The sequence below is a fragment of the Balaenoptera physalus genome, assembly GCF_965194825.1.
Source record: "Balaenoptera physalus genome assembly, chromosome: 2".
NCBI classification, from domain to species: Eukaryota; Metazoa; Chordata; class Mammalia; order Artiodactyla; family Balaenopteridae; genus Balaenoptera; species Balaenoptera physalus.
The window spans coordinates 40,987,854-41,007,316 of record NC_138883.1 but is presented as its reverse complement, the minus strand read 5'-3'; the positions used below and the strand labels follow the sequence as shown (position 1 = coordinate 41,007,316).

Here is a 19,463-nt window from a genome sequence, read left to right as displayed (position 1 = left end):
TCAAAAATAACCTGCTAGTGGAAAAAAACAAGGTTCTAGTAGAGAATTATGAATTAATTATTCTTTCAGTCATTCAACTAATGTTTCATTACTGATAATAAAGTGTTTATAAATGACATGCTGGTTACATTTTTAAGAGTTAATCCTTCACATAAGAACCCATTGATACATAGCCCTAAGCAAGCTATGCTGTGGTGTGGTTAGCCCTCTGAAGATTTAGACTTACCCTCACAAAAGCAGAAGAGAGAGAGAAAAGTGAATTTAAAACCATAGTTTAAATAAGGGGTATAATTTGCAATATAGTCTTTGGCTTAAATACAAATTATCATCCAAATGCCTAGAAGCAGCCACACACTGGAGGTCAAAACAAAGTTACATAGTCAGCCTAACATTTTAAAAAACCATTACTGCTAATTAACCAATACTTTCAAATGGTACATTTCCTCACATTTAAACTTATAAACATTTCCTCCAATTAACAACACAAGCAATTTTGCATCATTTAAAAAATAGATGGTAAATAATTTTGCAAATAATAACAAAAATATCTAATCTATTAAAATTAGATCAATATTTTGATTGTAATACTTTTTTGCCAGTTAACTTTACAGCACCAAGAAATCTACAAAACATTTCTCAAAGAGGCATCTCTGTTCTTTGTTACAAGGTGCATACATACAGTCAGGGGAAGAATGCATGAAAGACAGCAATCTATCTTGGGAACTTATTAGGATAGTTGGTACTTTAAAACTAGGATATTGAATTAATTTCATAATCTGAAGAGCTGGACCACCAAATTCATAAACAAATATATATCTATATTTATACAGTATCATCTAAAAATCAGAATTCTAAATTCATGAATAAATGAGAGTGTGAAATTTTAATACTGTAATTTCAAAGGCAGTAAAACGCCTTTCTAATCTTGGATTTTTTTTTTTTTTTTTACATTATTCTCACCTATTCGCAACACATGGCTTTGAGGCCCAGGAAACGAAAACTAAGATCTCTCCCCCCAAAGTCAAAATGGACATACACAAAAGGCTGGGACCTCATTGTCTTCCAGTCTGTGATTCTCACATGCAGCACAAACGTCTTTATCAAGGAGTTCAGATGCATTCAATTATGATATCTTTAAAATCCCTATGTGAATTGTAGAGGAAAGAAAACAAAGACACATCATTTATTTTATGGCTTGATTTAGGAGAAGTCAAAGAAAAGAAAGACAAAACAAGACAAGAGACTGGAAACTAGACATAAGAATGTATTGACCTCTACAAAGTGCTCTCCACTGGCAAATCTTTCAGCAGAGTGTAACCTGGGCTCCAAGTGTCCCTCTACTCTAGAGAGCAAAATCAGAAGGGGCAAAACGAGGGGAGAGATTGATATGTGCAAGAAATCCTAGACTGAACTCAAGATTTCTGGTATGAACCTCACAACTCCCTGGAGGCACTTTGCCCTGGTGCCTCTGCAATGAACAATTAGACACAGTTTTTCCAGGGAGGGCATTGTCTTCTACCCGCTTTTTCTCCATAAAATAAAAGTCTTGAGTTTGCAGAAAGAATAGCCATCTAGGTATTCCCAGTGAGAATCCAAGGCCTCCCAAATCTACTAGTAGCTGCAAACCAACCACAGAAAGTTGCAAACCTGCCCAGATGGGCCGAGGCCAAAGGCTGCCGCTGCGCTTTCCAGGTTACCTGGTCAAACACATAAGAAAAATGAAGTCGGGTGTAGCGAGTTGTCTGCAAGGTTGGCGCAACGTTCCAAAATTGGTAAAAATCTATCCCTCCGTAAAATTAAGAAAAGCTCCAGCCTTCGCCTGGCAAACCCGGAAAAGTGCGCTTCAGCCGTGGGGTGGGGGGCCATCTTCTTCACAGTGGAATTATCTCTAAGGAAATCCTCGAAGCTCCTCATTCTCAGGGACGGGGGCTCACAAATTTCTTCCCTTTGTCCCTTCCCAGAGTGAAGCTGATGAACGAATGTGCTACCTCAGTGTGCCCTGGAGAAGTTTATTTCCCTTGAGTTGATAAAATTAAGCCAAGCCCCCTGCGATGGTGAAGACAGGATATCCTGACCGTAGACCCGGGCCTCTAGACAACTCTCAGAACCCGCCCGCCCCGGCGCCCAGACACAGCGTCCGGCGGGGTTCGGACTCGGCGGCGGCAGCAGCCAGCGCCCTTTTCCCGCGATTCCACCAAGGCCAACCTAGGCTTTTGGTCTCAGTCACCGGAGACCCCAGACACGCAGAAGCCAAAGGGGACATCTGGAAATAAACATTCCCATTTCTTGCATAGGGCACCTAGACTCGGAAAATTACACGACTTACTTAGGGTAAGAAGCCGGAATTGACCACTTTCAAATTGTGCAGCAAAAAGGCGTGCGGAGGCGCGGTCCCCTGGGGCACCGACAACTTCTCACCTCCGGCGGCTAGGAGCCGAGGTTGGGGGTCCCCTCCGCGCTCGAGGGCTGTAAGGTCCCGCGGACCCGCGGCTGCTTCTGCTCGCGGAGGGCAATCAAGAAGCTATTGGGCTAGGGAGAGCCCATAGGGGAGACACCCCGAGAGGGAAAATTCGGAAACCTCTGCAAACTGGAGCAAGGGGGTGCTTTCCTTTCTTGGCCAGGGGTGCCGGGAACGCAACCCTCCTGGGGTCCCTCTTCACCCCTTTCCGCCTGCCGGGTTTTCTACACCGTGCATTGTTGGCCCTCGTTTGCGATGTTTCTCACTAAAAGTTGTCCTTGAGGCGGATTCGGAAGTCTCCTCAAGCTAGAGAGGGTTTGTGCTTCGACATTATCCTCATCACCCTCTCCATTTTGCCTCTGCCTGTCGCATTTCATGAAAATAAGCTCTTAGAAAAGAAAGTCTCTCCGTTGAGGCGGCAGCAAACTCACAGAAATGATGTAAATGGTTGCAGGGCTTTTTTCTTCCTCTCTGCTATTTTTTTTTTTTTTTTGAGTGAACTGTGAAGATCTGTGAAAATAATATCAGGGTTTTCCATCAGAATGAGCTTTGCCCTGCATTCAGGCGTAGCATGATCTGACCCGACACCTCCAACCATCTGTGCTATCTATCTGCCTTCTGATTTACCAGAGCTGTACAAGCCACATACAAATTGTACTTGATACTAAAGAAAAGACAGCCCGGCCCAGTCCAGTTCGGGGGCGAACATTCTCATCTGATTCCTTTCTGGGGATAGGACCTCCAAAGATATTTTTCCTGGCGTTTTCGTTGGACTCCCCTCTTCCAATTATTTTTCTTCAACCTAAATAAACCCCTATCAAAAGCCCAGGTGATATCGTAGTTACTTTTGACCTAGGTCTCAGAAAACGGTATGATGAGAATGTCAACTGAGAATCAATAAAGTTGCCAATTCAACTGCTGGCCCCAAGGCAGAGCCGCCAAGAAGGCCCTTTCTCTCTTCGGGAGGGGTCAGGGCTCAGGGGTTTAAGAAGTGCTTTCTACACCCCCTTCTCTATTGGTATGGTCCCCCCTTCTCTATTTTACTTTTATTGAATTACTTTTGGGTCCAAAGGCCAAGGTTAGAGTTTCTATCCCCAGCTCAAGAGTTAAATATTCTAACACAGGGTATGGCAAAATTAGCCTGCAAGAAGAGCAAATCGATACTTCTTTAAAAAGGTCTTTGAAACAAGCTTTTAAGTTGCTGTCCTGACCTACCAGTGACTTCTCACTCTAGATGTGGCTATGCTGCACATTTGTTGAAGTCCATTAAACTGGGGAGAAAAAACTGAAAAGTATAAACTTGGGGTCTGCGGCGCCGCTTTTGTTGCGAGTGTTTTACTTCATGGTCAGCACCTGTGTTATCAAGAATGCGAGTGTCCTAGCTCGTATTTTAAATGATATCAGGAGACTTTTGAAGGTGATGGGGGTAGAGTCCAAACTGACCTCTTCTACAGATCCCGGGTCCTGTTCCTTCTGCTTCACATTCGATTCCCACTCGGCTGCTTTGGCAGCCGGCAAGGCATGCAGGGATGGGTGCTGGCAAGAAGAGAGGTGATCCACTTCCCCTCCCTCCCCATTCGTGCTCTCCCTCAAGGTTTTCTGTTTTGTTACAACTAAACTTGGTGACTTCTCTTGGAGGATTTCGATTTGGCCCAGTCCTCTTTGTCCTCTGGAGGCCTCTTGACCCAGGCAGCGCCTCGCCCCAAAGTGGATTTCTGTAGCATCACTGCCTCTTGGGGGGGGTGGCGCTGGGGCAGGGTTGCGGGGGAAGAGAGACGAACAAGGCTGGGGGTGGTAGTGAAACGCTGCGGCTCTCGCCCGTCTTTTTCTCCCATTCACTGGCACGTCTTTTCCTCCTCCAAGTTCTGCAAAATACTAAATCTACCGGAGAACGGCGGGCGCTGTCGAGGGCGGGGAGGTGCTGAAATGGCCGGGGCGCTCCGGTCGCAGTCTTGATTGGCAGAGCCGGCCAGTGACTGACAGGGGGTCTCCATGGCGCCCGCGCCGCCAATCCGCCCACCCCAGTAGCGGCGCCCGCTAGCTGGCCTGCGTGTCCTAACGGAGCCGAGCCGAACCCGAGCTGCGGAGTCGGCACCTCCTCCAATCCCTTCCGCTCTCTCTCTCCCCGCGGTTGCGCCGCCGCCGCTGCCCCGGCCGTGCGTCCTGGTGGCCCCGAGCCGCTCCACCAAGGAGAGTCTGGCGCACCCGGCAGCGCCCGCGGGCATCTGCTGCGTGTCCCGCTGCGGACTCGGCGCCTCCGCTGCCGCCGGCACTGCCTCGATGTTCCAGCTGCCTATCTTGAATTTCAGTCCCCAGCAAGTGGCCGGGGTATGTGAGACTCTAGAGGAGAGCGGCGACGTGGAGCGCCTGGGTCGCTTCCTCTGGTCGCTGCCTGTGGCCCCTGCGGCCTGCGAGGCGCTCAACAAGAATGAATCCGTGCTGCGCGCGAGAGCCATCGTGGCCTTCCACGGTGGCAACTACCGCGAGCTCTACCATATCCTGGAAAACCACAAGTTCACCAAGGAGTCGCACGCCAAACTGCAGGCGCTGTGGCTCGAAGCGCATTACCAGGAGGCTGAGAAGCTGCGAGGACGGCCCTTGGGGCCAGTAGACAAGTACCGCGTGAGGAAGAAGTTCCCGCTGCCACGCACCATCTGGGATGGCGAACAGAAGACACACTGCTTCAAGGAGCGCACGCGGCACCTGCTTCGGGAATGGTACCTGCAGGACCCATACCCCAACCCCAGCAAAAAGCGTGAGCTCGCCCAGGCAACCGGACTGACCCCTACGCAGGTGGGCAACTGGTTCAAAAACCGCCGACAAAGGGACCGGGCGGCTGCAGCCAAGAACAGGTCGGTACCTAAAGGCCTTCTCCCAGCCTTGAACTCACCAGGGAGGGAGTGGGTGACCGCACCCCCGGCGCCCTTACCCAAGGCCTGGAGACTTGGATTTCGCAGGAATTGGGATGGGATTGAGGTCTTCGGTTTTGAGCCCACTGCGTTCTGGGATCCTGGGTCGGGAATTCCTTCCGGGCTTTTGATTCCCCACTCTTTCTTTTTGGTTCTCGGCGCCTGGGGGTCGCTCCAGCAGCTGGTTCCAGTCACCAAACCAAGGCTACATTGAGAGGGAGAAAGAAAGAAAAATTAAAATCCCATAAACAATTACAGACCCCAAGGCCCAAAGCTAATTCTTGTCAGCCTGGGCCCAGGCTCCTATTATTAAGTGAAGCCTGGCTTATTAGCAGTGTGGCAGTTTAGTGTTGTCATCTTTAAAGCCCAGGTGCATCCTTCTCTAATGCTTTGAAATTTCTAACTTATGTCTGTAAGAAGTGGAAAGTCGAGTTCTACTCTTCCCACGTGTGGGCAGCCCTGTCTCAAAACAGCAAACTAGTTGGCAGAGGTTTTTCATTCCCCAGCATGTGGCTCTCAATCAGCCAAATACTTTGACCAAGAACCCAGCCTTTTCTCCCAGGTCCAAAGCCTCTGTGCAACCGTCAGGCCGCCCTTTTTGCCGGCCTCGGGGGCACTCACACAGGAGTATGCCCTAGGCAGACGCAGGCTGGGAAAGGGGTCTCCTGTCCCAGAGCCTGATCTCTCCTTGTCACCCACACCTCATTTATCCTGAGAGCATTGTAAATCTCCCAAAGGTGACCAACACCAGGAACGACCTTGCGAGCACAGCATCCCAAAGATTGGGGAGATAGGGAGCCAAGAACGGACTAAGGAGGAGGATGGGGCAACCTCAGGGCTCCACAGAACAGCCGCCGCACGCCTCCTGCCCGGCCTCTGTTGCCTCGTCTTACCCGCTTTAAATGCCCGGGTCTGAGGGAGAGTCGCTGATTGCTGGGCTTAAGGGATGTGGACCGGGGGACGGGGGTACCGGCGGCTATGTTACACACAGTGACTCGTTTCCTTTCCTTCCCCGTAGGCTTCAGCAGCAGGTCTTGTCGCAGGGCTCCGGCCGGGCGCTAAGGGCCGAGGAAGAGGTCACGCCCGAGGTGCTGGGCACCGCCGCCAGCCCGGCCGCCAGCCTATCCAGCAAGGCAGCCACTTCGGCCATTTCCATCACGTCCAGCGACAGCGAGTGCGACATCTGAGCCGCCCACCCAGCACGCTCAGAAACAGAATTCGGTGTAAAAAGCGAGACAAACAAAACGAAGGAGAGAGAAAGGACGAGAGACCAAGCAACCCAGCGCTTGCGAATCCAGGTGGCCAGGGACCCGCGGGCTCGGGTTGCCGTGTCCGCCCCGCGGCCTGACCCGCTCCACTGGCGCCCTCCGGCTGCTACCACAGGGGCCCGCGGTGAGGCCAGACCCAGTTCCACGTTCTCCTTGCTTTGCTTTTTCCCAAGGATTTTGCTGCAAAGATGCCTCCGGAACCCGAACTGCACGCTGAGAGCCTGCCCTGAATCTCCCGTGGGTATTTCACGTCGAAAGGACGCTGTTACATATGTATAACTTTTGCTTTAAAGTTTTTTTTAACAAAACATATATATGTTGTTTATTTACTTATTTAAGAGACTGCATGGTAGGTTTCTCTGTATCGAGAGAACTTGCTGTTTCTAAAGGTGCAGGGTGAAGCCGATGGGTTCTGTATGAAGAAGCCAAACAATAAAAACCTGGTGAGCAACCTTTCTTAATTAAGAGAGCTGCTCTCAGATTCCTAAAAAGAAAACAGAGAGATCTTTCTCTTGGGACCCCAGGTAGGGGTCCTTGAGCAAATGGTCTCAGGAGAGTCTTCTCTGTATCTTTTGCCTTTTCTGATGTCTCCTGGTATATTTTTAAAACAGCCCAAGGTAGGTCCATAACCACTTCCTTGTCAAATTGTATGCATGTGTGTATGTATGTACATACATATGCGTGCATGTGTGATATATTTAAACCTAGTAATTGGCAACATGGTCATCCCCTATAAGGCAACTCCCCGCATCCCCAGCACAGATAACTAACTATGGCTTGTCCACTTGATACTCACTCGGCTTTCAGGAACAATTTTGGAAGCCAAACTCTGGAACTCAATAGTGAGTTCTATTTTATAAAAGTACAAGACTACTCCAACAGAGGCTCTGCAATGAGAAAGGTTTTCCATCTCCTTTGAGGCCCCCCACCCATACAAAAGCAGTAGGTATCCATAATCATGCAAGTGAGCACATACTGCATTTAGTATTGAACTTGTACTAAAATAAGACAAAAAAAGAAGATAGGACAGGTTGTAATAACTAGACTAGCATCTTCTCAACGCAGAAGCAGGTTTTAATCAAATGCATTGTTTTCAACAGAACGGATACTGAGATGGGGGTAAGGATGTAATCATGTCACATAGTGAGGTCAAATAGAAGGCTGCAGAGAAAGGACTGGCATTTAAAAAATCTGATCGTTGTATTGAACATGAAACAAGTTATCTAGAGCCTCGTTGTCCTGTAATGGCCTCTATTAAAAATATCAAATATTCTCAGGATTAAATTTGTCCTCCCAAAGTGTGCAGGTGCACACAGGCACATAGACACACACATACCAAAAACAAAACAAAACAAAACAAACCACCTACTGTCCTAGCACTAAAAAAGTAAATGCTACCTGGAAGAGTCTCTAAGCTTTTTCCTAGTGAAATGGATTGCATATTATAAAATTTGACATTGATCTTTAAATCACTTGAGCTGAACTTCCTCCTGGAGCACCCGCCCTCACTTCCGCCGTTGGACTTCTTTCAATTTGCCTCTCTGTCCTTAGCAGATGCTCTTTGGTTCAGAAGCCTGCTAACTTATTTGGGTAGAAGTGCCAATGTGCAAACCAAACAAAAATAAGTGAAGTCATGGAAGACAAAAAGCAGTCAAATGGCAAGATATACGGGGAAAGCCCAGGACATGAATAAGAGTTGATTTTTAGTTTCTAAATCACTTAAACAGATTTGGCCTCGTTTGGGCTTTATAAATGGTTGTCTTTGTATACCGAGGCCCTTATCCAGAGAACTGTTGACAATCAAAACTCTCTTGCACAAGAGCTCTACATGGAAGGAGTGGGGAAGTCTTTGTGATCAAGCTGGTGTTCTTCCGGAAAGCAACCAAATGCCCTTCTGTGGGTCCTGAAAGGCTAGGATGGTAGAGCTTCCTCACGGCTCTATTTTATTTCCTAGAGCCCCTGGTACTTCCTAGAATGCCAAGAAGCAGGACCAGGACTCCAAAGAGAAGGGAGGTGTCTAGACTACAAAATTTAAGGAGGCATTCACTCTCAAGGTCAAGCAAGTGCACAGCATCTGGGAGTGAGTACCTCCTTAAATTTTGCACTCTAGGTGCCTCCCTTGCCTCACCCTAGTCCTGAATCTGCTAAGGAGTATTGCACTTCAACGAAAAATCAATAGATTTCCAGTCTTGTTCCCCAGTCAGACTCCATCCTAACTACACAGCTGTCTAGACCAGCATTTGGAGAAAATAGCTGGCAAATTTTCTCTCTTAAGCTGATGCTTCCAGGTCTAAGAGGGAAGGAAAAGGACTAATTAGTGGAACGATGTGAAGGAATTTAAGATTCTAAAAATCCCACGCCACTCGGCAGTTCAAATGATGCCTAAAAGCAGAAGGAAGTGTCCATTCTGCATTCTCAAGGGGGAAAGAAAGGGGGGGGGTAACATAACATAAACACAGTTCTTAGCAAGAACTAAACTTTCTTTTTACAAATAATTTTTAAATAATGCTTAATTGTGCGGCAAAAAAGAGAAGGCCAAACAGTGATGGAGGATTTTTCTTCCTGCTTTGGTGAAAGCCTTTAAAGTACATCTAATTTGCTTAAAGTAACATGCTGCCTAAGGGTTACATTATAAAGTAACTATTCTGTTTCACCAATTTGTTGATTTATTTATATAATTTCACTTTAGCATCTTAAGAGGTGACACATTATTTAAAAGATTTTTTTAAATGTTTATCTGAAACCTGGTGGCACCTAACTGTGAATAATCATTCTTTGTGAATAATCAATTCATTGATGATTACTTGTTGGAAATTGGTCTAAATCTCCACGCAGATTTACTTTATTTTAATTGGTCCAAATCTTCCCATGGACAGGTATTGTAAAGTTTTTCGTTTTCTTTTTAAGATATTTTTTCCTTATCAGCTTTATCCTGGTCTAGAAAGGGTTTTTTTTTGTTGTTGTTGTTGTTGTCGTTTTTGTTTTTAATTCCAGTTAGCTGCACTGCTGAAGGTTTCTGAATCTGGAGAAATACTTATGATGATAGGTTTATTTTCATTCTTTTCTTAAAATTCATTTCCTATAACAATTTCCCCAAAAGCAGTTACTGCAGCACAGTAGAAAGAAGCTGCATTTTTACATTTCAACAGATCTGACCAGTGTGAGGATTTAACCCTCAGCCCCAGCTCGGGCTCCTTTACGGGTAATAAATATTTCAACCACCCGCCAGTTAAACCAAAAGCGCGACAGCTCCTGCGCCCCAAATGCCGCAGTTCCTCTGTCCTCCACTTTAATGACCCACTCGGCTTCCACGGCCGCCCTCGTACCTCATCCCACCCCCACTCCCCGCGCCGCCTTTCCCAACACCAGTTTGTTTATAAAAATCTGGGAGGGAGGGGATGAGAGGCTGGGGGTGGGGGAGGACTTGCTCTTTGTTTACATTAAACAAATGACAGGCAAAGAGCTCAAGCAAAATCTTCCTTGACCTCGTTCCTTCTCCCCAATTTTAACAAAAAGGAAAAAAAATATTGTATCCAACGACAGAGTGAATGGGGCGGGAGGAGAAGAGAAGCAGCTTTTCGCTCTATTCAGCCGGGACGCGGGAGCGCCGATGATTTCCGCTCCTATTGTGAGGCGGGGCCGGGGGTTGGCGGTGAATGGGGGGGTGGTCCGCCGAGCGGCCCGCGGGGCTGTCAGGCGGCTCAACGTAATCAGGGCTAATGACGGTGGCCGGGCGCTCCGCGGGACAATGCGCGGGGCCGCGGGGTTTTGTCGGTCTGAATGGCTAATAGGTTTGCCTGGGGGCTGCGAAGGGGGCGGTGTCGGGAGGAGGAGGCGGCGAGGGGAGAAGGAGTCATTGTCCGCGCACTGGCCCGGGCGCCGAGGCGCGTCCCTCCGCCGCGCGGCCGCCCCCATGCCCGGAGCAGCCGACGGGAAGGCCGCGGCGGGGAGGCCCCCTGGAGGCCTGCTGGGAAATGGCGGCCGGAGCGGTGGGCGCGTGGGTCTCCTAGGGGAGGCAGCCTGGAGCGAGGAAGTGGAGCCCGAACTTTGCTCCCCAGGAGAAGCCTAGAGTGGGCCCGCAGTACCCGGGAAGGTGGGTCCTTCCTCCAGGCTCCGGATCGCGACTCTGTGAGGTGACAACTCCACACACCCACCTTTTCCGTCCGGCGCCCTGGGAGCTCTCAGACGTGTAGGCCTCGAGCCACTCCTATTGTTAGACTGCCTGACATACAGATCGAAGAAAGAAACCTCTCAAAATCGGGGGGTGGGGAAGAATTAAATAAAAACCAAGGTGAGGGGATAAACACCCACAGGTGCACTCTGGCAGCAGCTGAGGCGCTCGCCCGCCCTCGAGCCTCTGACAGCGCGGCGGCTCGTGAGCCTAGAGCGGGAGGAGGCGGCGAGCCCCGCAGGATTGTCGCGCGGGTCTGGGCCTGCGCAAGTTGCTGCCGCGTGCGTCGGGCCCGTGCGCAAGGGGCCTGCGCAGGCGGGCCGCGAGCGTCGGGCCTGGACACGCCGCCCAGAGCAGCTTGGCGTGGCCGGGGAGGAGAGTAGAATATGCCACCGCCGTCTCTCGGCGGCTCCCTGCTAGTCTCCGAGCAGGGACGGGAGAGCAGGGGGGCGCCAGGCTCAGGAAGCGGGATTTGCGCACCCGGCAGATCCACAGGGTCAGCCGTCGGGGCGGGGACCCAGAGCAGGGCTCCCTGAGAACCAAATGTCCGCGACCGCACAGTTAAACTCTGGCAGGCCGCCACCGGAGACCCCTTCTTTTGGCCGCTTTCGTTTCAGCTCTTAGAAATCTCCTCAGGCTAGATCCTGCCTCGCAGCCCTACTTGCTAGGATTTATAGTCCCAAACTTCTTTAGACGTACCCTACCGTGAGGGATCGAACTCCTTGTCTGGAGACAAAAGGGTGTAAGGGCGATCCCAGGGCAGAACAAGCTGTTTCACGCCTCAGTGCCTCTCTTCTAGCTGTTTCCGCTTGCCCAGTAGTTTCCTCTGCCCAGAACGTCGCCCCCTACCTCGATGGCTAACCTGTCAATCCATCAGTCCTGCCCCTCCTCGAAGGAGTCTTTCTTGAATCACTGGGCTCCCCACAGAGACTTTTCCACTTCCTTTTTAATGCTGCCGCCGTACCTTATCTAAACGTCTGTTTTAAAGTTCGTAATACATTTGTGCATTTATTTATCTGTATGTTTGACTCACCCATCCCCCCCCACCAGAGTGTAAGCTCCTTAAGGGCAAGGACTGAATCTTACTCATCTGTATATTCCCAGCACCTCGCCTAAGTAGTAGGTGCTCAATAAATACATACATACATACATATATACATATATATATGTGTGTGTGTGTGTATATATATATATAATATTTGGTTTCTGTCCTTGGTTCCAGAAACGGTTTCAGAGCAATAAAGTTGAAACAGGTGTCTTTTTTTTTTTTTGGCTGTGTTGGCTCTTCGTTGCTATGCGGGCTTTCTCTAGCTGCAGCGAGTGGTAGGCTACTCTTCCTTGCGGTGTGCTGGCTTCTCACTGCAGTGGCTTCTATTGTTGCAGAGCACCGGCTCTAGGTGCCCGGGCTTCAGTAGTTGTGGCACGCGGGCTTAGTTGCTCCGTGGCATGCGGGATCTTCCCCGACCAGAGCTGGGCCGTGTCCCCCGCATTGGCAGGCGCATTCTTAACCACTGCGCCACCAGGGAAGCCCTCAATAAATATTCTCAAATTGAATGAATTAATGGATCTTCCTTGAAGCCCTCTGTGTTCTGAATTAATGGAGGAGTTTTGGCAGCTCTGTGCTCATTTGAACAGCAAAGATGACTTATGTTGACGGGACCCAAAGTTCACTTGAATCCTCCTAGCTCAGGTTAATGGCTCGTACCTACTTCTCAGGTTCTCTGGGATGATTCTCCCTTTAGACATACAGTTTTTCAGAATCCTGTGGTTTTGGGTTCATAACATGAACATTATCTTCTCACAAACATATTTTCCCAAATAGAAAGGTACAAGTCATTCCCTTAGGTTTTGAAAACTCTAGCTGTTACACTCTCTGAACCCTGTAAAATATAATTCCTAATAGTTTTTGTCTATGATAAGATGATAGAAGTTTCCCCTTCCAAAATAACACCTCCCTTCTTCTCTCTTTCTCTCTCATTCCCTCCCCAATTTTAGTTTTGACCTACAAATTAAAAAGTAAATACACACAAAAAATCACAAATCAGACGAGGTGTCCAATTTTGAAAGTGTGTTGGCATTCCACCCCACGCTTAGGATAACCTGGGGGATGAGGTAGGGGGCAGAGTTTTCATTAAAATCGTAAATCACAAAAGCCCTGTGAATAACTACTGGCTACCAGACTCATCTCAATTTTAAAATTTAATGGAAAGAAGCAAGTGAACCGTGTGTAATTTTGAATTCTGATAAAATATATATAAAGCTGCCAAGAGGAAAGTCATTTTAGTCTGGTACTGTCAATCTGCAACCTGAGAATGTTGGTTCCCTTTTTTTTTTTTTTTTTCCTGGATGAAGAGATTAATCTTGAATTTTCTAGCATGAAATCAAATATCTGAGTTCAGGTGGTGCATTTTTTTTTCTGTATTTAACATCTTTATTGGAGTATAATTGCTTTACAGTGTTGTGAGGTGGTGCATATTAAATTGATATATGAAAAGCGTGGTTGGTGGTAAACTAGTTTATTGTGCATCTCAAACATTTTCAGATATTTAAAATTCCTAATAAAGATTTGTCCATTTAAATCATATTTTATGTTTAAATTAAGCACCATTTAAAGCATATTCTAGGGGACTTCCCTGGAGGTCCAATGGTTAAGACTTCGCCTTCCAATGCAGGGTGTGTGGGTTCGATCCCTGGTCAGGGAGCTAAGATCCCACATGCCTCATGGCCAAAAGACCAAAATGTAAAACAGAAGCAATATCATAACAAATTCAATAAAGACTTTAAAAATGGTCCACATCAAAAAATATATATAAAGCATATTCTATTGCATTGGATATATTCTTGATTTTCAATAAATTCATGATAAAGTATATATTTCAACAAAAGACCTATGTGTATATACTAGACATCTGATCTATAAAATTATTTTTGCAGGCAATTGTGACTGAGCTGGATTCATCAATTTAAAACAGACAAGCAAATAGGAAAAGGAAAACTAGACTGTAAGCAGGATGTAGCAATGAGCTGGTACCTGAGGAGGGTGGAATCAAACACACCTTGCTTAAAATACCAAATCGCTGTGAATGTGGGCAAGTCACTCAATTCTTTAAGCCTTGGTTTTTACTTTTGCAAAAAGCAGTTGACAATATCCAGAGATATTGTCTATAAATTCACTGAACACCTATTATATGTATGGTTCTGTGCTAGGTGTCTGGGATAATGTATTTAAAGCACCTAGCACAGAACCACACATATAATAGGTGTTGAGTGAATGGAACTTCCCCTTTCCCATTTTTCCTGGTTAAATGCCAGGGCAAAGAAATAGGCTGTAAATTTGTTTTTTAAATAGACGTCATCTACATATTTGGAATATTGTTGAATTTAAATGCTAAATGCTGTCCTTAGTATCAGAAGCAGCTCTGCTCACCACACTCAGCAGGGAGAACCTAGCATGTTGGTTTTCCAACAGTGGTAATGAATGGGCTTAGGCTAACACACCATCATTCTTTCCTAGGCTTTTTACTCTGCTTGGGGCTGCTTGTCATCTATGTGAAACTCTCCAAAAGATTCTGCCCCATCCTGCAAGTCAGGATAACCCCAAATGTAACGTTTGATCCTGAAAAGATAACATAACCTCTTGGAGAAAAGGCAAGGTGCATTTCTTTGAGGAGGAAGCAGAGATCCCACTTTATTTACATTTGTATGGCTCTTAGAGCTAATAATAAAGTCCTTTCACCTGCATCATCTCACTTCTTCACAAGAACCCTGTATGGTAAGTCAGCAGATATGGTGATTCCCACCTTCCAGATAAGAAAACTGGGGCTCACATTACTTGCTCAAAGTCACAGGATGGGGGAAGAATCCAGATTTTGTAGGACTTGAAATTAACACAGTTTGGAGAAGAGGATACTCTTTAAGATAAAGGATACCAGATTGTGAGTAAAAAAATGGATATAAGAAAAGAAGTGGGCTTCCCCGGTGGCGCAGTGGTTGAGAATCCGCCTGCCAGTGCAGGGGACACGGGTTCAATCCCTGGTCCGGGAAGATCCCACATGCCGCAGAGCAACTAAGCTCTTGTGCCACAACTACTGAGCCTGTGCTCTAGAGCCCATGAGCCACAACTACTGAGCCCATGTGCCGCAACTACTGAAGGCCACGCGCCTAGAGCCCGTGCTCCAGAATGAGAGAAGCCACTGCAATGAGAAGCCCGCGCACCGCAACGAAGAGTAGCCCCCGCTCGCCGCAACTAGAGGAAGTCCGCGCGCAGCAACGAAGACCCAACACAGCCAAAAATAAATAAATTTTTAAAAAAAATTAAAAAAAAAAAAAAGAAAAAGAAGTGACAACAATTACAAAATTTTAAAACCTGGCAAATACAACAAACATCACAAAATTCAAACACTAACAAAATCATTTTATTAATTAACAGTTGTATAAACCTCTAGAATAGTTTTTCCCTACTTTTTTTCCTCTGTTATGTTCTTTGATTACTTCTCTTTTTTTTTAATGATTTTTTAAAAATTTATTTATTTAGTTAGTTATTTTTGGCTGCATTGGGTCTTTGTTGCTGTGTGCAGGCTTTCTCTAGTTGCAGTGAGTGGGGGCTACTCTTTGTTGCGGTGTGCAGGCTTCTCATTGCGGTGGCTTCTCTTGTTGCGGAGCACGGGCTCTAGGCGCACAGGCTTCAATAGTTGGGGGACGGAGGCTCAGAAGTTGTGGCTCGCGGGCTCTAGAGCACAGGCTCAGTAGTTGTGCACGGGCTTAGTTGCTCCGTGGCATGTGGGATCTTCCCAGACCACAGCTCGAACCCGTGTCTCCTGCGTTAGCAGGCGGATTCTTAACCACTGCACCACTAGGGAAGTCCCTGTTTCCTTCTTTATATGACAACAATTTTATAGTACAATCTCAAATAGAAAGATAATTCAGTCTTTCCTGTAGTATGGGTTGATTTAAATGTTTTTTTATTATTTATGGTTTAGAAAGGTTTCTTTCAGCTTCATAGCTCATGACTGGTAATGCCATATACAATTTGGTATTAAATTTGGGAAGGCCTCTATAAATTTTCTGTCATATATGAGCAGTAAAGTTTCATGATATTTCAAGTTTCCTTAACAGTGACCTACCTTAAATAATCTTTGCATTGGTAACACTCATTAACCAGTTTGTGATCAAAGGCCTTAAACATTCATGTTGTGACACATAAAGCAGCACAGTGGGCAGTAGGAATATTCCTGCAAGACATCCTTGCACTGAAGCAGCTAGCAATAACCTAGCAATACACAGAAGTGACAGCAAACCATAACAATTTATACTACTAAATCCAAACTACCCGCATCTCCAACGCAACTTCCCTTTAGCTACTGGATCACAAAGATGACTGTAATTACTCAGGTGCCACCCAGCACTTAGGGGAAATTTGACAAAGAGAAAATAAGAGTGGAAAGAGACTGTGGTCTATTGTAGTTACATCATCTTATTTTGCTAATTTTTAAAAATGCATGATCATGGGAACAGATTGCTAGAATCCCTCCCAGGGTATTGAAAGGGGCATGTGCAGGTGAGTATCTTGAAACCCAAGCATCATTTGCTTCAAGGTAATTCTGCCTCTGCACATGCCCAGTGAGAGTCTGACAAAAAGAGGTTTTCTGACTCCAAGTTCAGTACTCTTTTCTATTATCTGGGACAATATTGTATTTTCCAAGAAAGTTTTGACAAGGTTCTACTCAAAAGCTGACTTTAAAAATGATCCATTGATGGAGGAAGGGAGAGCTTAAGATTACAAATGGAAAGCTGACCTTGGGTAGAATTGAGGTAGACAGGTTACCCCTTAGAACCTGGTTACCTTTCGTTTTGGGGGCGTCTTCACCTTGCCTTTTTACAGGTGCTACATCCCAAACTGTCAAAAACTCTTCAGGGTTCTTCACTCTCCCTTTATCAAAATCTATTTTTAGTTGTCACCAAAAAATCAGATAAACCAATTCACATCAACACACAAATAGCTGCTAAAAGCTTAATGAATTACTTACAGATGGGGGCCTGGGAGGGTACTTACTAACTGCTAGGAGATAATCCTTTAATTTAATAACCCCAAATCACTAATGGTAGCAATTCAGACATCACTCATAGGCCAGTAGAAAATTAGTTTTGGTTGGAAGAGAGCCAGGAACCCTTCAAGTCATTCCATGGAAGCAGATGACTGATTTTGGGGTCAGATACTGCCAATTATCAAAAATAAAATGAAAATAAACTTGTTGGTTCCCCAGCTTTCCCCTCAAGTTGCACTTCCTTCCTTATCATTCCCTTCACCACCAAACTTCACGAGAGAGTAGCCTACATTCTTTGCCTCCATTTTTAAAATTATACCTCAATCTCCTGCAGTCTGGCTTTTACTTGCGCCATTCCATCAAAACTGTTCCCTCAAAGGTCACTCTACTTGGTCCTCAAACAACTCAGCCTGTTGATTTTCAACACTGTTGAGCATCCCTTCCTTCTAAACAGGGCCAGGATTAGGTTGAGGAAAGCAACCTGCCTAAAGTACGAAATTTAAGAAGGCACTCTCTCAGAGTTTTACAAGTTCGGGATTGGCATCTGAGAGCTAGTACCTCCTTAAATTTTGCACCAGAGATGCCTCACTTCTCTCATACTAGTCTCAATCCTGCTTCTGAAACATTAACTGAGCTTCTCACCATACTCAAAGCACAGCCTGTAATTTTTCTGCCTTCATGCCTTTGCTCATGCTAGAGAGGTAAATGAACCTCCATGCTTTGTACCTGCCCTGCAACCTTCCTACCTCCCTCTGGTAGCAGCACTCTTAGAGCACTGCTCCCCAATTCAATGTGTTTCTAGTGGGGCTGCCAAACACAAGACCTCCCTCCCCAACTCAAAGTGGGGTATAATCACCAAGTTGGACCAGTTCTTTCCCAAATTTTCTGAATTGGAAGCAAAGGGGCAACTGTCTCTTTACTCTTGGATTGAGAGCAGTAAGGATATGGTGCCAAAGTTATTGGCAACCATACCACCTGTTACAAGAAGGAGCCTCGAGGAGAAGCACTATGGAGGGAGGAGAGACAGAAAAGGCTAACTTAATAAAGTCTTTGTATGCTGTTGACACTGATGCTAGCTCCAGCCTTGTCTTTTCTAGTTTTGTTTACAGAAGCTAATATGTTACCTTCCTACTTTTTCTTTCTTTAAGTTCCTGTCACTTTCTTTTTTTTTTTTTTTAATTGGGGTATAGTTGCTTTACAATGGTGTGTTAGTTTCTGCTGTACAACAAAGTGAATCAGCTATATGTATACATATATCCCCTCCCTCTTGGACCTCCCTCCCAACCCCCTCCATCCCACCCATCTAGGTCACCACAGAGCACTGAGCTGAGCTCCCTGCACTATACAGCAGGTTCCCACTAGCTATCTGTTTTACACATGGTGGTGTATATATGTCAATCACAGTCTCCCAATTCATTCCCACTTCCCCCCACCCTGTCTCCACACGTCCGTTCTCTACACCTGTGTCTTTATTCCTGCCTTGCAAATAGGTTCATCCGTACCATTTTTCTAGATTCCACATATATGCATTACTATATGATATTTGTTTTTCTCTTTCTGACTAATTTCACTCTGTATGAGAGACTCTAGATCCATCCACATCTCTACAAATGATGCAATTTCGTTCTTTTTGTTCTTCCTTTTCTCTCACCCCATCTCCACAGGTACATAGACTCAAAATTTCATGGCTCAGCTCAAAGGCCATTTTCTTCCCAGAGCCTTCCTTGATCCATAGGATTTGACTAATCTCTTCCTTTTCTGAACTGCTGTGGCATTTCATATGTCTCTCATGGTTATTTAGCTTTATGTCTTATATCTCCTACTATACTATATGTTCTTCAAAGGCAAGATCCATAATCTTTGAATCCTGAGAACTGAGTACAGGATCTTTTGACACAGCAGAAAATCAGTAGATTTTTGTTGAAGGGATGAATTAAACAGATGAATGAACATAACTAAGGGATACATTGAATCTCTATGTTTCACTTCAGGAAATTTCAGTCTGAATAGTAAGTTCTAAAAATAATAAAAAGTATTTTCCAAAAGAAAAATAAAAGAAAAAATGGCTCACTGATTTCTAGGGAAAAATGGTGAATGTTAAAGGGTGCCAGTGTTTTTTAAAAGATGGGTGAGACCTAAATTTATATTTATTCATATATGAATAAATAAACTCTTGGATGATACACAAGAAACTGTAAAGTGATTTCAAATTTGGGGGAGCAACTGAGCAGATGGGGCTCACAGATAAGAGGGAGACTTTTCACTGTATACTTTAATTTTTCAACCAGGTGATTCATTGTTTATTCAAGGATAATTCAAACTAAATGAATAAAATAAACTCTAAATAAAGCGGTTTTGTTATAGCGATCATTCACCTACAACATGAAAGGAAGAACCTTCTTTCCTAATGTAATATGCATGAAGTACTAGCACCATGCTCTGGTTTAAAAAGTGCAACAGAGCAAATAATTTATATAGAAATGAAGATGATGTGCTCTGGACAATTCTGTTAGAGGTCTCAATAAATGGAGTAAACAGCCCTGGTGATGATAATGACACCAATGTTGAAGCTAAACACAAAATGTTCACATAAAATTGTTTCACACAAAAAAT

General features: G+C 45.6%; 2 protein-coding genes and 1 long non-coding RNA gene across 8 annotated transcripts in view; 1 reads left to right on the top strand and 2 right to left on the bottom strand.

Annotated features, from left to right (window-relative positions):
• LOC309655329 (protein SIX6OS1) overlaps positions 1–19,463 on the bottom strand; it is a 107,750-nt gene that overhangs the window by 69,960 nt on the left and 18,327 nt on the right. The window contains exons 1-2 of one of the 6 annotated variants that reach the window (XM_082450417.1): positions 6,261–6,395; positions 5,388–5,572 (exon numbers count right to left, since the gene is read on the bottom strand). The exons of 4 other annotated variants lie outside the window; for them this stretch is intronic. The gene's annotated coding sequence lies outside the window, so the exon portion shown is untranslated. Of the gene's footprint in view, positions 1–5,348; positions 5,573–6,260; positions 6,396–19,463 lie in introns of those variants that run through there. One more of the 6 variants, XM_082450416.1, reaches the window with a different exon arrangement.
• LOC309655412 lies at positions 879–4,024 on the bottom strand. The gene is made up of 2 exons (XR_014260828.1): positions 3,902–4,024; positions 879–2,968 (listed from the first exon to the last, which is right to left on the bottom strand). It is a non-coding gene; the product is annotated as an uncharacterized lncRNA (long non-coding RNA).
• On the top strand, positions 4,735–6,567 carry SIX6 (SIX homeobox 6). Its single transcript, XM_082450522.1, has 2 exons — positions 4,735–5,310; positions 6,386–6,567. The coding sequence occupies exons 1-2, from the start codon at positions 4,739–4,741 to the stop codon at positions 6,552–6,554; spliced, it is 741 nt and encodes a 246-aa protein (XP_082306648.1). The 5' UTR covers positions 4,735–4,738; the 3' UTR covers positions 6,555–6,567.